This window comes from Phyllostomus discolor, chromosome 7 (assembly GCF_004126475.2).
Source record: "Phyllostomus discolor isolate MPI-MPIP mPhyDis1 chromosome 7, mPhyDis1.pri.v3, whole genome shotgun sequence".
Classification (NCBI taxonomy): domain Eukaryota; kingdom Metazoa; phylum Chordata; class Mammalia; order Chiroptera; family Phyllostomidae; genus Phyllostomus; species Phyllostomus discolor.
The window spans coordinates 50,634,002-50,652,176 of NC_040909.2; the positions used below are offsets into that span (position 1 = coordinate 50,634,002).

The 18,175-nt window shown below is 38.8% G+C and overlaps 1 protein-coding gene across 4 annotated transcripts; it reads right to left on the minus strand.

The window, feature by feature from the left end:
• Positions 1–525: 525 nt before the first annotated feature.
• HESX1 (HESX homeobox 1) lies at positions 526–18,046 on the minus strand. Of its 4 annotated transcripts, none has more exons than XM_036030944.1 (5): positions 16,837–18,046; positions 4,048–4,130; positions 3,355–3,554; positions 3,042–3,143; positions 526–2,948 (listed from the first exon to the last, which is right to left on the minus strand). In XM_036030944.1, the coding sequence occupies exons 1-5, from the start codon at positions 16,869–16,871 to the stop codon at positions 2,850–2,852; spliced, it is 519 nt and encodes a 172-aa protein (XP_035886837.1). In that variant the 5' UTR covers positions 16,872–18,046; the 3' UTR covers positions 526–2,849. The 4 variants fall into 4 exon arrangements, with proteins under 4 accessions (XP_035886837.1, XP_035886835.1, XP_035886836.1 ...); XM_036030942.1 differs by having other exon boundaries at positions 527–2,948; positions 4,048–4,312; positions 16,837–18,045; XM_036030943.1 differs by having other exon boundaries at positions 527–2,948; positions 4,048–4,315; positions 16,837–18,045.
• Between the last annotated feature and the right edge of the window lie 129 nt (positions 18,047–18,175).

Here is an 18,175-nt window from a genome sequence, read left to right on the forward strand (position 1 = left end):
TTACAGGAGCAGAGATAAGCTGTGGATTAGAGTCTGTGTGTTTTGAGGGGAAGATAATTGTACCTTGCATTTTCATTTCCATTGTCATCACATTTGATTTTTCCTCAAAGTCCAGTTTTCTCTCCTGAATATACACATATCCTTTCCAAATTACTATCAATCAAAACTGATAAAAAAAGTTACTGACTCATTATTTCTTTTAACAAGATAAGCCCTTATCTTTTAGGTTTTCGGAAATGATTTTAGGGGAAATACACAATTGATTTTGTATATTATCTTGCTTCTTACATATTATAGACTAAATTCACAATATTTAATGGTAGTGTTATTAATCTGAAAATATAAAAGGATGTGTGATCATACTTACAGTTACTTTAACACTATAAATTCCAGTATTTAAATTTTTTCTGATTTGCTATTTCAGTTATAAAGGCATCATTTTTATTATAAATGATTCATTAAGAATATATAACTTCGGCTATAAATACAACTCATTTCAATTATAAACAAAATTGAAGTGTAGAACCACACAAATCAGTTACATTAAATTGCACTGGGAAAAACTGAGATAATGATATTCTAGAAATACTATGTTTCTTCCCTCACCAGACATTTTATAGGTGTGATCAGTTTTTATAATTAAAAAAAAATTAAAGTGCATTACTAGTCATTGAGGAATGTATATGATACTGTGTAATTTTTTACTAATGTCTGTAATTTTATACAGAATCCTCACAATCCTCAGAGATTTGGGGATTAGGTTTAACTTTAGATAAATTCTAGATAAACAATGACTATTCTTTGAAAAATCTCCACTTGTGAAAAGTACTATTTCAAAAGTATTTATTTATTAATATTAACATTGTGGAATAGTTTGTTATGTACAGGACTTGAAATCTTTACCAAACTAAGCAAACATCAAGAAAGACAGAGCTATATATCTGACATGACTTGGTATTCTGTCAGAAAGATGGACAGAATACCAAGTGTGATATTTTTAAAAATAACAGCAAAAATAAATATGTATGTGTGTACCTATGTATACATATATATGTGTACACATATGTATGTGCTCTTTTACACCAAAAGATCTACAAAATGTTTAATGATGGTTATCTGTGAAGGATGAGATTTGAGGAAGATTTCACTCTATTTTTATATTGCTTGCATTTTTTGCAGTATGTAAATATGGCATTTGGGATTAAAGTAAAAGGCTGTTTGAAAAAGTTACATATCATGTGACCCTTTTCCCTCCAACCCACTCCTCATGACCTCTGGTCCTCCAACTTAGTATAATTTCACCAGAACCTAATAAAGAGGAAAGAAAGCTCCTGGTGCTTCAAATTTCATATTAATGAAAGCAGCTCTTTATATTGGAAAAGTGGCCCAGTATGACAGCAGAGTGTTCCTTGGAAAACATTTAATGCCCCTGGTGGGTCTTCCATTTACTGCCCGTGGGCCCCTTCTTTCCTCCTCCCCCCTCTCCATCTCACCAATAGTGAAACAGCTTGTTGCTGACCAGTTTTTAGGACACAGCTTTCTGCCACCATACGTGCTCTCAGTAAATGATTTTAAAAAGCTTCAAAATCGGAGTCATGCTACTTTTCCTCAGAGATAATATGCAAACTCCTTCTAGGCTTTCTCGTGCAATAAGAAAAAAGGAAAGAAAAAAAATCAGTAAGAACCTTCTACTTTGGTTAGCTCTGGAAGGGTAAAGGAAAGAAGAATAGGAAATAAAGAAAAAGGAAGCAAGGAAGAATTCAATTCAAATGGGCAAAGCTGAAATAGGCTTTCAGGAGACAAAGTCAGAGCCCTCAAGCTAACATTTCAAAAAGAACACCCACTTTGGCCTTCCATGAATTAACTGGAAAACAAATACCCAGATTTCCAGTGGTAGGACTCTTTTCTTGTGATGCTACTTAATCCTATTTGTGTCTTTAATTGACAGGTACAATGGGAAATGCAAAGAAAATACATAGTTTTTGTCCCAGAAAGCTCCCTGATTATATCCAGCAACTATGTCAGAGCACATACCCAAGGCAGGTCAGTTATCTTACCTTCTCAGTCAACATATTACTTGTAACAAAATATATAGCTGATTGGAAGTCATTACACTAGAAATAGATATAAGCCAAATGATTATTGTCACTTTAATGAGCGAAATTAAAGTACAGCATTAAATAACCTAGAAAAATATTTTAAATTTGCATTTACTTGCAGCTCAATTCTTTTGTGCAATGTAGTACCAGTGGTATGAATATAACAACCAATAGTTTTATATTTCTACTTTCGTATAATGACTTTGCTTTAAAAAAAAAGCTTAAACTGGCATTCTATAAGGATTTGTATTGATATATGGTGAAAAATTCTCACTGCTTTATGCCAGAAGAGGAACTAAAGATTTATGCATAAGTATTCTATAATATATTAAAGCAAAATCATGTTTCAAAATGCATTTGAAGGAAACTTACTGAAACAAATCACACCTCCATTCTTCAGATTATTTTACTTGAAGTGGTTTGTAAACATAATCCAGTTTGTGGAGCCATTTAGTTATGAGCTTATTGATTTTAGCAAACTAATTTATTAGATTAAATTTGCTCACTTAAAAAATAGCTGGCTTTTTCTGAAAATGTTTATTAAAATACATAGAAAAGGCCTTTTGTATTTAAAAGTGCCCAAGTATAATAGGTACCATGGTATAATAGTAATTATTTACATTATATTTTCAGAAAAATGACAATGTTCAGATTAAATGCAGAAAGAAACATCACACTTTTAAAACTTGATATTTCTATTGATTCTTCATGTTCTTCAATTGGAAGATAATTTCACGTTTAGTTTTCTATCTATTCCAAGAGATTTGTGTTGAAGTTTTTTTTTGCCATTAGAAACTGTGATTCTCTGTGGGATCTCCTCAGTTTTGCACGTCGATTTTGGAACCAGATCTGAAGTTAAGGAGAAATAAAATAGATCTCAGAGACATTATTTCATTATTCTTAACATTTCAATCATCAGGCATAACTAAATTTGAAAATTACCTGAATTCTGTCTTCTTCTAGATTCAATTTTTGAGCTAAGTCTTCTCTGATATCAATGCCAGGATAGCAGTTTACTCTAAAGACATTTTCCAACACTTCAATCTAAGAATAAGGAAATAGTTATTTAAAATGTTGATTCTTGATATGTCATAAAAAAATGGACTTGGACTATCCAGAAATTGCTAAAAATGATACACATCCTATTGTTTCATTAATAAGGCCTAAATTAAAATCCCAAGTGAATGGGCTTTTGCTCAACAGGGTGTCAGTTAAAGCCTCTGCAATATTGTTATTAGCTGAAAAAAACTCCCACCTGGTTTTGAGTAAAAGCAGTTCTTGGTCTTCTGCCTCTATACCAACTCAACTCTCTTTTCAAAGACAGTCTTTCTGAGGCTGAAAAGTAATTTTCATATTTCAAAACTCTTTCTGCTGGCACTGGGTAATCCACAGTACAAGGGAGTAAGATCCCATTAGGAAGGCTCGGGACTGGTAGACACAGGTTAGTATCTTCCTCTAAAAACAGAAAAATAAACCCCATCTTAGGTCTCCAATCCTGTATTCCACAAAGTTCTATTAAGAATTTCAGGAACTTGTCTTTAATTTTCCAAGTGGCATTTTTCTGGATTTCATAAGAGAAATGACCTCTCATCAACCAAAAAGCAAACAAAATGAAGATCCTGCCTTGGTGATAGAGAACATTTTGGCTTCTGAATGTCATTTATATTTCAGTGAAAAAAAGACAATATCTGATGTGTCAAACAGAGATCTTCTGAAGTAAATGCAGGTTCTTGGCATTTCCTGTGAGTGCACACTATACCCACTTGGATTCAAGGCTGATACTCTCTCTATTTCCCATAGGACTCAGCTGGAGACATTAAAAGTCTTAGGTACCTCAGTAATATAATTAGATGAAACTGCAGTTTCTTTCTAACTCTAAGTAGTATAAAATTAAAGGCCAAATCAAACAGTGCAAAAGAAATAAAGGAGTTTTAAAAATTAAGCATACCTGAGGAGCTGCAGGTGTCTGCCCAGGGCCTGTGGGGTTTCATGGATGGAACACAGTCTTTCTTCTGGTCCAATCCTAAAATGCTTTCAATTGAAAAGGAGCAGGGCGAGGGTTTGCTTTCCCCAAGCTGAGCACCTTCCTGAAGGCTAGGAGACATCCTCATGGGGGCTGCACAGATCGACTGCTCTGGCCTCTGTGCACCTCTTGTCTGGCTCTGCACCCACACGAACAGGGATGGGATCTTCCTGCAGTTCACCTTAGGGATCTGCTGACAAGGGGGCTGGATTTAGAACGTCACTAATTAAAAATCCTGTCTTAGAAAGTTTTAGCATGTCAATGAATACCCAGCCAGCAGCTTTAGGAGTTAATTGTTTATTTGTTTGCAAGTAATTAGCAACTAATGGCTACACCAGGGGGGCCACCTACAGGGACAAAAGTGTTATCTCTGCTAAGCAGAACACAGACTTAACTTTCTTGAAAGAAGTGATGCACAAACTAGCACTTCTTTTTTATTTGAAATCATTAAAGTATAAAATCATGCTTTTTATTCTGAAGTTTATACTTTCACGGACTCCAGTTACCAAACATACAGGCAAGATAGGAAAGCAGTCAAGTAATAAATAATCTAATTTAAGTGAATTTTCTTCCAAGGAAATTGGAAAAAGTAATAATCTCTTAATGCTATTACGATAATTCTGATGAAAATGCCTGTTTTTCATATGCATATATAATAGTAAATGCTGTCAATGAAAACAATAGTATTTGGAGTGCAGCATACTGGAAAAGGTTGGCAATGTTATTAACACTGAGTGTAATTGTTCCAAGTACTTGGATTAATACATAAGGAACAGTTGCACCAAGTATTTTAAATAATTAATAAGATAATTCCCTTCCTTCATTTTTTGTTTTAAATGAGAGGTACAAGTTTATATGAAGATTCATACTGCACCATCTCCAAGCAATTTAAAAGCATTACTTCAACCTAAAGAGATTTTTTTTTACCACAGTTATTTCAAAGACTATAGTGTACTGTATTTTTTAAAGAAAAATTCTCTAAGGTACTGGGGGTTTCCATGAAGACATTAGGTTTGTAAAAAATAAGAACAGAATGTTTTAATTTTGTAATCCTAAGAAAACTGAAATTAAAAGAGAAATACAGCCACTAATTGGAAAGATTTTGGAGTGGCCACTCTCAGCAAAAAGTATGATACTTTTAGTTCTTGTATTCTGCTGTAATACTTCTTCCAGTTCCTTCCTGATGAGAAATTTAAGTGGTGAGCTTTATCATGCTTTTAAACAGCTACTAGACTTTTCTTCGGAAAAGAAGTCTCTGCTCATACAGGAAATAGCCTTTACAGGATGGAGCTCAACCTCATCAGATTTGTCCTATCATGATGTCATAAATATTAAGCTAAATTCTTATGCAAGCTCTAGAGTGAACAAAAGATTCACACAAAAAACATCAACAAGCGCACACAGGATGAGTGTACAGATATACAAGTAAAGCCATGCCGAGAATGAATAAAGTAGTAAACATTTATACCTCATGGAGGTTTCTGTGCAAAAATGGGGGTGACCTTAATCTGGGAAGACTTGTAGGAAGACAGAATTTATGCCCTTCCCAGATTCCTTTCTCTCTTTTGAAACGTTTATTCGTTCATCCATTCATTCATTCCAAAATTGGTTGAACACCTATTCCATACCAGAATAAACAGAATAGGATCCTTGCCCTCATAAAGCTCACTGTGGTGCTGGGTGGGGTGGAGGTGGAAAGACAGGCAATAAACAATAGTAAATAAATAAGTAAATTATTTCATACATTAATCAGTTCAAAGAACAAAAAAGGGAAACAGGCAAGCCAGGTAAACTGTATCATCAATGTACAAGGTGGGAAGAGGCCTCACTGAAATTGCAACCCCCCCCTTGAGTAGTGTCTCAGAGGTGCAAGTTGAAAAGATGCTATATCATATGCTGAACCAACTCCAGTCTTCAATTTCTTCTTTAAGAACATTCCAATATTTTTATTCATCTTGAGTTTTATCTGGATTTGGTGAAAAGATAGGAAAGAATTTCTCTAAAAACTGGGGGTAATTGTTTTCTCATGTATTTACTCAATAGATTTAAAAAAAAAATTTATTTATTTATTTTTAGAGACAGGAGAAGGGAGGGAGAAAGAGAGGGAGAGAAACATCAATGTGTGGTTGCCTCTTATGTGGCTCCCACTGGGGACCTGGCCTGTAACCCAGGCATGTGCCCTGACTGGGAGTTGAACCAACAACCCCCTGGTTTGCAGCCTGCGCTCAGTCCACTGAGCCACACCAACCAGGGCTCACTCAATAGATTTTTATAGAGTATTTAATATGTGCCAGGCACCATTCCAGGCAGTTGAGAAAACAGACCAAGAGTTCAGTCGTAATTTGCAGAAGTCACAAACTAGCAAATGGCGGAGCCTTGACTTGGATTTTCTGTTTGCAAATTCCCTGTCCTATTGACTTTACCAAGTAATGGTCACTAACATCTTCACTAATGATTTCATGATCAAGTACATCAAGTGTACTGATCAATTAAGAAAAAGGTTGTAAAAACTTGCAAATAATACATCCTTAATATCTTTCAAAGTTATTTTTTTATTTTAATCATTGTTCAAGTACAGTTTTCTCCCCCCTACTCCCATTCCAGCCCACCCACCCAACCCTCCCCCCTTCCCCCCCATTGCCCCCCACCCCTAGTTTTTGTCCATGTGTCCTCCAAATTTGTTCCTGTAAACCCTACCCATTTCCCCCTGAAATTCCCTCTTCTCTCCCCTCTGGTCACTGTCAGACTATCCCCTATTTCAGTGTCTTTGGTTATATTTTGCTAGTTTTTTTTTGTTTTGTTGTTTAGAATCTTGTTAAAGGTGATATCATGTGGTATTTGTCTTTCACTGCCTGGCTTGTTTCGCTTAGCATAATGCTTTCCAGCTTCATCCATGCTCAACAGTTATTTTGATATGAGAAATGAAATTGATAACTGACACCGAAGAGCTTCCAGAAATCATAAAATGGGATAGTCTATTATAAACATCTATATTTATAAATATTATAAACTTGTAAATCCACCCAAGTTTGGTTTTTTTTTTTGAATCCTCACCCAAGGACAGGTTTATTGATTTTGAGAGAGAGAAAGGGAGAGAAACATCAGTGTGAGAGAGAAACATCAATTGGTTTGCCTACTGGAGACTAAGGCTGCAACCTAGGTGTGTGCCCTGGCTGGGAATAGAACCTGCAGCCTTTCAGTTTACAGGACAATGCTCCAACCAACTGAGTCACACAGGCCAGGGCCACCCAGGTTTTGATAAATTATTTTCTAATTGTGTATTACAACTAAGTCCCAAATCATTAACATCAGGAAAAATGCCCATTGTCTTAGATGGTTTTGCAGAGATTTTTATAAATCAATCATATAATCATAATGCTCACAGTGTGAGCCTAATAACAAAGAAATGCAAAAGTAAAGCTCTAATGACACTTGTACCTTACTTTTGCATAGGATTTACACTGTCCGATTGGAAACTGTCAGCATTTTTTAAATATTAAAACACATTTTCTAAAATAAAATAGTTTCTTTATTACTATAATACATTCAGTGTCTCCTAGAACAATGTCAAAACAGACATGCAATAAATATTTGTTGTATGAGCAAATAAACGAATGGATGGATGGCTGGGACTAGGAAGAGGACATATGTAAATTGGACAGGCAATGGAAATGCTGTGGGATTACTATTGTTGCCATTGTTTTAAAAAATTTAAAAAATTTTTTCAAGTAAGTTTACATTCAATATTTTTTTGTTTTAGTTTCTGGTGTACAAAATACTGGACAATCATATACTTTACAAAGTGTTCCCTCGATATTTTCATACCCTCCTAGCACCATACATAGTTATTATAATATTATTGACCATATTCCCTATGCTGTACTTTACATCCCCATGACTATTTTGTAACTACCAATTTGTACTTCTTAATCCCTTCACCTTTTTCACCCAGCCCCCAGCCCCTCTCCCATCAGGCTTTTAGTGTGTAAAGTAATCCCAGTTTTCTATGAAACACTTATATATCACTCCAGGGTAATCCACAAATTAGAAGACATTATGACATTCTGTACTAAAATTTAGTGCAAAGTGAGATGGAGGATTCATTTAAAAAATCTGAGTTTAAAATGTAAAAATCCTGAGTCATCTTGAACAATTCACACCTGTGGCACTCCGACTTTCCATTGTTGTTACTTGAGACACAAGGTATCTTTCCAGTGTTCACAAGGTTTGGGAGAGTTCAGACTTTTATACACATTTCTATCTTTCCCAGCACCCATCACAGTGCCTGTCACACAGGAGATATTAAATAAAGGTTTACTGAATAAGTCCACTTTATTTATAGTATTAAAAAAACCCTCCAGCCCTGGCTGGCGTAGCTCAGTGGATTGAGCGTGGGCTGCGAACCAAAGTGTCGCAGGTTCAATTCCCAGTAAGGCACATGCCTGGGTTGCAGGCCACGGCCCCCAGCAACCGCATATTGATGTTTCTCTCTCTCCCCCTCCCTTCCCTCTCTAAAAATAAATAAAATCTTAAAAAAAAAAGAAGATAGTAATACTAATTTTTGTTAGGTGTGATTATGAGTATGTTAAAAATGCTCACAAACTACCAAGTTTACTATCGACAGTGTTAATTTGCCATAATTTATGATACCTTGTATCACTAATTCAGCTTCAACATTGTTTTGAATTATGACTTTTTTAAATATATTTTATTGATTATGCTATTACAGTTGTCCCATTTCCCCCCTTCACTCTCCTCCACCCTGTACACCCTCTCCCACCCGCATTCATCCCCCTTAGTTCATGTCCATGTGTCATACTTATGAGTTCTTTAGCTTCTACATTTCCCGTACTATTCTTACCCTCCCCTTATCTATTTTCAACCTACATTCTATGCTACTTATTCTCTGTACCTTTTCCCTCTCTCTCCTCCTCCCACCTCTCTGTTGCTAACCCTCCATGTGACCTCCATGTCTGTGGTTCTGTTCCTGTTCTAGTTGCTTGCTTAGTTTCTTTTGGTTTTGCTTTAGGTGTGGTTGTTAATAATTGTGAGTTTGCTGTCCTTTTACTATACATGTTTTTTCTTTATCTTCTTTTCTTAGATAAGTCCCTTTAGCATTTCATAAAATTAAGGGCTTGGTGATGATGAACTCCTTGAACTTGACCTTATCTGAGAAGCACTTTATCTGCCCTTCCATTCTAAATGAGAGCTTTGCTGGATAGAGCAATCTGGGATGTAGGTCCTTGTCTTTCATGACTTGGAATATTTCTTTCCAGCCCCTTCTTGCCTGTAGGTCTCTTTTGAGAAATCAGCTGACAGTCTGATGGGAACTCCTTTGTAGGTTGCTGTCCCCTTATCTCTTGCTGCTTCTAGGATTCTCTCCTTCGTTTTTACCTTGCCTAATGCAATGATGATGTGCCTTGGTGTGTTTCTTCTTGGTCCAACTTCTTTGGGGCTCTCTGAGCTTCTTGGATTTCTTGGAAGACTATTTCCTTTGCCAGATTGGGGAAGTTCTCCTTTATTATTTGTTCAAATATGTGCTCAATCTGTTGCTTTTCCCCTTCCCCTTCTGGTACCCCTATAATTCAGATGTTGGAACATTTAAAGATGTCCTGGATGCTCCTAAGCTTCTCCTCGTTTTTTTGAATTCTTATTTCTTCATGCTTCCCTGCTTGGTTGTTTTCTATCTTCCTTCTGGTCCACTGTATTGTTTTGAGACCCGGTTCCTTCCCTTCACTATTGGGTCTCCTTCGTGTATCTTCTTTCATCTCTTTTATGGTAACCTGCATTTTTTCATCTAATTTGCGCCCAAAATCAACCAATTCTGTGAGCTTTCTTGATCACCAGTGTTTTGAACTGTGCATCTGATAGATTGGCTATTTCTTGGTTGCTCAAAAGGATGAGTCCTGGGGGACTGATCTGTTCTTCTGTTGGGAAAATATCTCTCCCTGTCTCTCCTTTTTTTCCCTTTTTTTTCTGGTCTGGTCGCTCTTGTTACGGTGAGGGGTGGAGCCTTAGGTGTTCACCAGGGCTGGGCACCCCAAGTCACTAGATTGTGATGTTATATGTGGGGGCGGGGGCGGGGGCGGAACAATGGCGCTAGTTCCGTTCTCCTGGGATCTCAGTCCTTCTCTGGGATCCTGGGTTGCAAACTCTGCCCTGGTCCACAATCACACCTCACTGGGTCCACCAGCCGCTGCTTGCGTACTCAGGGTCACTGCTGCAATCTTGCGCGCCCCAGATGGCTTACATGCCGAGTTTGCCCAAAGTTCTCCTCAACCTCCACCCGCCGCTGACCCGCACCCACCGGCTCGTCCTCTCTGCTCCTCCTACTGGTCTGGATGAATGGGTCTACTTCAACTTCTTGGCTGTCAGACTTCCATGCAGATAAATCCTCTATCAGTTCTGGGTGTTATTCTAGCTCTAAATTGTTGTTGTTTAATCTGGTTGTGCGTGGAGGTACGGTGTATCCACCTATTCCTCCATCTTGCCGGAAGTCAAATTATGACTTTTTAAAAATCACTTTATTTATTTTAACTGTTAATTCAAGTATAGTTTTTCTGCCTTTTACTCCCATCCTAGCCCACCCCCCACCCCTTCCTACCTCCCTCCCATTTCGACGCCCCCTTGTTTTTGTCCATGTGTCCTTTATACTTGTTCCTGTAAACCCTTCCCCTTTTTTCCCAGAAATCCCCCTGAAATTCCCTCTCCTCTGGTCACTTTATTTATTTATTTTTAAAGAGAGAAGAAAGGAGGGAGAATGAGGAGACAAACATCATTGAGGTTGCCTCGCCAGCTTCCCGCACCAGGGACCCAGCCCACAAGCCAGGCATGTGCCCTGACTGGGGATTGAACCGGTGATCCTTTGGTTTGCAGGTCTATGCTCAATCCACTGAGCCACACCAGCCAGGGCTCAAATTACAACTTCTATTAAAGGTGTTTTTATCCAAAACTGGTAAAGTCAAAGTCCTCACAATAGGCCACAAGGTTTTACACAATCCGGCTGGCCTCTTCTTCCTCCCTCTTGGCACCCCCGGTCCCTATGCAATTCTTGAAACAAGCCAGACCGCTCCTGCCTCTGCCCTAGGTGGTCCCCCTACCTAGAATGCTTTCCCCCCACATGTTCCCATGGTTTTACTTCAAGTTTTTGTTTCAGATATCTCCTCTTTTTTAGATTTTAGAGAGAGAGGAAGGGAGAGAGAGAAACATTGACATGAGGACCATTGAGCTACCACAGCCAGAGCAGATCTCTCATCAATGAAGCCTACCCTGCTGAGCCTATTTTAAAATTGCAACTGCTGCCCTGGCCAGTGTGGCTAAAGGTGGTTGGAGTGTCCTCCCATATACCACAAGGTAGGGAGTCTGATTTCCAGTCAGGGCACATACCTAGGTTGTGGTTTCGATTTTTGGTCAAGGAATAAGCTTGGGTTGAAGGTTTGATCACAGGTCCAGGTGCATGTGGGAGAAAGCGGATGATGTTTCTCTCTCACATCAATGCCTGTCTCTCTCCCTTTCTTTTTCTCTAAAAGTAGTGAAAAAGTATCCTTGGGTGAGGATTAAAAAAAAAGTTTAAAATTGCAACTGCCCCTCACCCCATTCCCTGCTCTATTTTCTATAGCACTTACCACTTTCTAATATACTGTAGTTCCAGTAAGATTTATGTTTATTTTATCATTCTCTTTCTCCTTACCATCCCCACTAAATTGTAGTTCCACAAGACTAGAGATTTTTCCCAAATATCTTGTTCATCACCAGATAAATATTTGTTGAATGAAGACAACCATTTCTGAGGTAGTACTTTAATTTCAAAACTAAATTTATAGCACCACCTAGTGTTCTTGAAAGGATATGCTGATTAACCCTGAGATTTATTTGCATTAGGCATGGTTTCATCAAATTCTCAGTTGTTTTTTTTCAACTGGCTTCCGTGGTTCTGTAAAAATTAAAATGGTTTTCAATGATTAAAACAGTATGAAATATACTGACTCCTCTAGGGCAATCTCTTCTTCTATTGACTTGCCCTAGATTTCTTGTGGGACATGAAGTTCTATGTCCTTTAACCTTAGGGCATCTCCCCTCCCCACTGCCCAAAACCAAAAACAGGGTAATAGACTTGGCTGTTTTGGTACTACAGCTGTTCTCCAGAATATCAAAATACATATTTACCGATTTAAAATTTTTGGTTTTGGCCATAAAAGCCCCTAAGTCAAAATGATAAAACACTAGCAAGGGTAATGGTAGTATGTTTAAAATAGCTCAGGATTACCCTGTCCAGTATCTCAGTAGTTGGAGCATCATTCTGTACACCAAAAGGTTGTGAGTTCAATCCCTATTTCAGGTGGGTACAGGAGGCAACCGACTGGTATTTCTCACATTATGTTTCTCCTCTAATCTTTCTCCCTCCCTTCGTAGGTAGGTAGATAGGTAGGTAGGAAGGAAGGAAGGAGTTACAGAATTTGCCTTGCATTCTGAGGATGCTGCAGCAAAATGCAGTATCATAATCAAGGTCAAAGCCAGAGGATGCTTTGCAGTGGCACAGTAAAGAATCTTTTGGTTCTTGCTGCCCACCTACTTCCTTTTGAAATTTGCTCCTCAGAACTTTGATTCTACACTCAAATTGCCCAAAGCTTCCCCCTACTCGACCACTGGTTCTGATGTTTTAAGGTGGATGAAAGTGACTCAGTTTTCTAATTACCATTTAATATGCTCATTTTTTTGAATTTGTTCATCTCAGCTGCATGTTAAGAAAACAACTGAGCCCTGGCTGGGTAGTTCCCCTTGGTTAAAGCATCATCTCAATACACTAAGGCTGTGGGTTTGATCCCAAGCAAGAATAACCAATAGGCTTCTGGCCAGAGATGGAGGCATAGGTGGTCACACTGTATACTTCCTCGCACAACCAAAAACTAAGGACAAGAATTTACAAACAAAAAAACCAACCAGAACAGAGAGAAATGAACCAAACAGAAGTCTGAATACCGTAACATCCAGACCAGGTAAGGAGGGGCGCAGTCGGAGGCCTACAGAGAGTGGTCGAGGGGGTCCCAGCATTAAAAATCGGTGGCTGGCAGACGCGGGGCATGCAGGGGGCAACAGCAGTTGGCGGACCCCAGAAAACGCAGGGGCAGCTGGACAGACCGGTGGCAGACCCTGGGCTTGGGAGGCAATGAGCAGACCTAGTGAGGCACACAAGGCAGCTGGCTGTCTGCAGCCACACATTCGCGTGCTGACAAATAAGCAAAAATGTGCAGTGACACAGACACAAGCAACCCAGGGACCCAGAGCCGGGAACAAAGCATAAAGGCACCGACTGAAAACACCTGTGGGAGTTGAGGCCGGGGAGATTCTCTCAGCCTCACAGGAGGCTCCTTGGAGAAACCCACAGAGTCCAAGAGAGTGCACAAGCCCACCCACCTGGGAACCAGCACCAGAGGGGCCCAATTTGCTTGTGGGAAGTGGCAAGGGGGACTGGAGTCCTGGTGAGAGCAGAGGGGGTGCCATTGTTCCCTCTCGGACTCCACCCCCACATAAACATCACAACCCAGCAACTGAGGTGCCCCGCCCTGGTGAACACCTAAGGTTCTGCCCCTCATGTGTAACAGGCATGACCAGACCAAAGGAAAAAAATAAAATTAAATAAAAAGATGGCTCAAACAGAGTTAAAAGCCCCAGAGCCAGATTTTTTTAAGCAACTGAGAAATAGCCAACCTATCAGAAGCACAGTTCAAAGCACTGGTGATCAGGATGCTCACAGAATTGGTGGACTTTGGTCATAAATTAGATGAACAAATGCAGACTACAATAAGAGAAATGAAGGAAAATGCACAGGGAACCAATAGTGAGGGAAAGAAAACTGGGATTCGAATCAGTGGAGTGGACCAGAAGGAGAGGAAAGGAACAACCCAACAGAAAAGAATAAAGAAACAAGAATCCAAAAAAATGAGGAGAGGCTTAGGGACCTCCAGGACATCTTTAAACGTTCCAATATCCGAATTATAGGGGTACCAGAAGGGGAAGAGGAAACACAACAAGTGGAACAGTTATTTGAACAAATAATAAAGGAGAACTTCCCCAGTATGGCAAGGGAAATAGAGTTCCAGGAAGTCCAGGAAGCTCAGAGAGTCCCAAAGAGGTTGGACCCAAGGAGGAACATGCCAAGGCACATCATAATTACATTACCCAAGATAAAAATGAAGGAGAGAATTCTAGAAGCAGCAAGAGATCAGGGGACAGTTACCTACAAAGGAGTTCCCATCAGAATGTCAGCTGATTTCTCAAAAGAGACCTTGCAGGCAAAAAGGGGCTGGAAAGAAATATTCCAAGTAATGAAAGACAAGGACATACACCCCAGATTGCTCTATCCAGCAAAGCTTTCATTTAGAATGGAAGGGCAGATAAAGTGCTTCTCAGATAAGGCCAAGTTAAAGGAGTTCATCATCACCAAGCCCTTATTACATGAAATGTTAAAAGGACTTATCTAAGGAAAAGAAGATAAAAAATATGAACAGTAAAAAAAGACATCAAACTCACAGTTATTAACAACCATACCTAAAACAAAAGCAAACTAAGCAAATAAATTGAACAGGAGCGGAGCCATAGAAACGGAGATCACATGGAGGGTTAGCAACAGGGAAATGGGAGGAGGAGAGAGGGGGAAAAGATATAGGGAATAAGTAGCATGGACAATAGGTAGAAAATAGACAGGGGGAGGGCAGGAATAGTGTGGGGAATGTAGAAGCTAAAGAATTGATGACACATGGACATGAACTAAAGGGGGGAAAGTGGGTGGGAGCAGGTGGGGAGTGAAGGGGGAAAATGGGACAACTGTAATAGCATAATGAATAAAATATATTAAAATAAATCAACGAATACATGCATGTGTAAGTGGAACACCAAATCAATGTTTTTCTTCTTTCCTTACCCCCCAGTCCTCTCTCTCTTTAAAATCTATAAATAAATTTAAAAAAAAAATTAAGAAAACAGACCTGGCTGGTGTGGCTCAGTGGATTGAGTGCTGGCCTGCAAAACAAAGAGTCGTAGGTTGGATTCCTGGTCAGGGTACGCGCCTGGGTTGTGAGCCAGGACCCCAGTTGGGGGCATACGAGAGGCAACCAATGGTGTTTCTATCACACATCAGTGTTTCTCTTTTCTTCCCCTCTCTCTAAAAATAAATAATAAATACAATCTTTTTAGAAATTTAAGAAAACAATTGAATTATCTGTTAAAGTGAGTCCATTAAAAGTGATTTAGTAGTTAACATCCAGAATTCTTTGCATTACACATTATTCTTCTAAAGGAGTATAATTCTTCAGAATTTCAGATTTATTGGGTCTTTCAAGGTATATTTGTGGGCAGGAGGCTTCCCCATACTTTCCAGGTGATTTTGGAAATGGTGCCCTTTCACTGTCCTCCTGGGACCTAGGACTCCTTTCCTAAATGTTTACTTGACTCTAAATTTTCTGAAATACAAAGTTGCTTGGGAAAAGGAAATGGTTATTCTCAATTTTTGATAGAGTTTTTCAACATGTGCTTTGAGGATTATTTGCTTTGACTCACCTAGGGCAACTCCCACCTGACTTCTGAACTCCGGCATCAGAATCTTATCCAGCTGTGGTAAGAAAACCGTATTCTAAAACAACCTTCTCCAGATGACTTGTAAAACCTAGGGGGATAATTTTGAAAAGTAAATCATCAGCGTCATTTGTGTTGTTGGGTTCTTTCTTATTGTAGACCACAGACTAGGACTTCAAGGAGTACCATGTAAAAACCTAATTATAGGATCAAATATAATTTTAGAAGACTAATAATTTAACAAATCTATTTACAGGATTTTATGTCCTTTTATTGTAAATTATATGTGTGAAACATCTCACTGAATTATATGTGTGAAACGTCTCAAAGAATTCTTTGGTGAATGTTGTTTAATCCTGCCTTGCCCACCATAAAGTTAACCAGCTGCCCAAAGTTTTTAGTATGCTACCCACATGTGAGTCTCTAGTAACCCCTGAGGCATTCTTTTTGAACAGTCTCATTTCCTGTTTAAAAGGAACTGAGTTTGGTCAACTTTACACAATTTAGGTTGATTAAATTTAAATTGGTTGTCAAAGGAGACTGTAATTCTGCAGCTTTAGATATATTTTAAAATATAAAACATAATCATTTTTGTAATGAGCAGAGTATACAGCAGTCTAAAGATACAGGATCCAAATAGGTCTTTTAAGATTCTTCCTAGTGTTATAATTTGACTAAACTGCCTCTAAAATCAATCAATAAATTTTTTTAAAAAAATTTAAGACAACAGTTGTATTATCAGTTAAAGTGAGTCCATTAAAAAGTGATAATTAACCGTTAACTTGTTCTTGTTTGTTTCATTTTTCTAATCAGCAGAGCTTGGTAAGAATTCCTTGTCCCTCCTGATAATATAATTGCCTCTTGAGAATCCTTTATAAAAATACAATTTAGAAGCACATAACATACAAAGGAGGAAACCGTTTAACTTGATGATAATACCCCACCCAGATAATTCAGATACCTAGTACAATTTTTCAGTGGAATTATTTGGTTTGGCCAACTGGCCAAATTCCTTCAGTAACACCACAGAATTACTCCTTTTTCTTACACTTTATTTTTACTTGTCACTTCTTATATCAATTACCACTTTCTTTCTTTTCTTTCACTTATTATCTAAATCACAGTTCAACCAAGGCCACTTACCTTGAAAGTCTTCCTTCCTTAGAGCCAGGTTGCATGCCACTGTGCTGCCAGAGTGAGAAAAAAAATATCGAAGGACAGACTTAGGTTGCTGGGATCTGTAGATGTTGGGGGTACATCTAAGTAGCTGGGAACCAGTAACATTGGGTAAGAACTGACTCCAAACACCTTTCAGAAACTAAAGATCTCTTTCAAAGGGTGACTAGTTTATAAACAATCTAAGGGGACAGCTTTTATTTAAAGCTAAGGATAATATTCTGTGAAACTACTGCAAGTCTACCAGGTAAAGGATTAAAAACCCAATTTACCATTCTTCAAGAGATTGTGGGGAAAATCTAGCATTTTAGTTGAAAATATGTAAGTTACACCCCAGTTACTGTATCTGGATTTGTTCCAATGTAGCTGTGGAACCAGGTTAACTAATAATCTTTACTCAGCATTTCTTTTATTTCTTGAATGAAAATGGGATGGAGTGGTAAGATTAATCGCTAGATTTTTAGAAGACACTAATAACTTGCCTTTTATCTGTAACAAAAGCTTCTGTTTTTAGAGAAATGAACGAGGCAGCGTCAGGTTGGGAAAGATGGGCAATGATGCAGTTCTAATCCAGACCAAGCTCGAGTAGTAGAGCTTCATTTTTCTTTACTGTAAAATTAAAGGCTGAAGAAGCTATTTAAAGTTTCTTCCAAAACTTTCTGATCAAACAGAAATGCTAATCAGTTACCAACGTAATTAACTAGTGTATCCTGATTTTTAAATGTATTTTCATTTGTCATTTAAAAGAAATATGGACGTCTAAATTGTAGCATGTTAGTCCTTCAAGAGCAGGTAAGAATTAATGAATTGGCAACAAAGTCACATGTTTTAAGCTGAATATACTGATAACCAAGTGTCCAGAAAAAATACTTTCCAGTGTGCTCTCCACGAATTCACGGGAAAGCTGTGAATGGCGCAACTTCGGATCCCACAGACCTCTGGGTTAACCAGCGCCTTTTCGCTGAGAGACTGGACGCTTCGGGGAGGGAGGCTACAGCACTAGGGCTTCTTCCATGGTCTTTGAGGAAAAGTGTTGAAGGAAAACTAGAATGGTCCCAAATTCCCCAGTGCGGTCCTGACTCGAGGTTCTGGTTCCCGGAGACGCACGCGGTGGTGGGAGATGGCCCCCGACAATTTACAGTCAAAGACGCGCGCGCGCGCATGGTAGGTGCCTCCCGTAAGCAGGAAACAAGGTTTCCCACCACTCAAGGCCGGAGTTCGCCGAGAAGCTCGGGAGGCCAAGGAACCTCCCGGTCAATCCCGCCGCGCTGATAGACATCACGGAAAGCCAACAAGAGCGCCAGGA

What these genes read in the sequence shown, in the direction of transcription:
- HESX1 (XM_036030942.1), bottom strand. Translation starts at nt 4,210, where the DNA reads ATGAGGATGTCTCCTAGCCTTCAGGAAGGTGCTCAGCTTGGGGAAAGC. An exon ending in AGACACCTGCAGCTCCTCAG is followed by an intron (nt 3,555 to 4,047) that starts GTATGCTTAATT and finishes TTCTGTTTTTAG; the next exon opens with AGGAAGATACTAACCTGTGT. An exon ending in TAGAAGAAGACAGAATTCAG is followed by an intron (nt 2,949 to 3,041) that starts GTAATTTTCAAA and finishes CCTTAACTTCAG; the next exon opens with ATCTGGTTCCAAAATCGACG.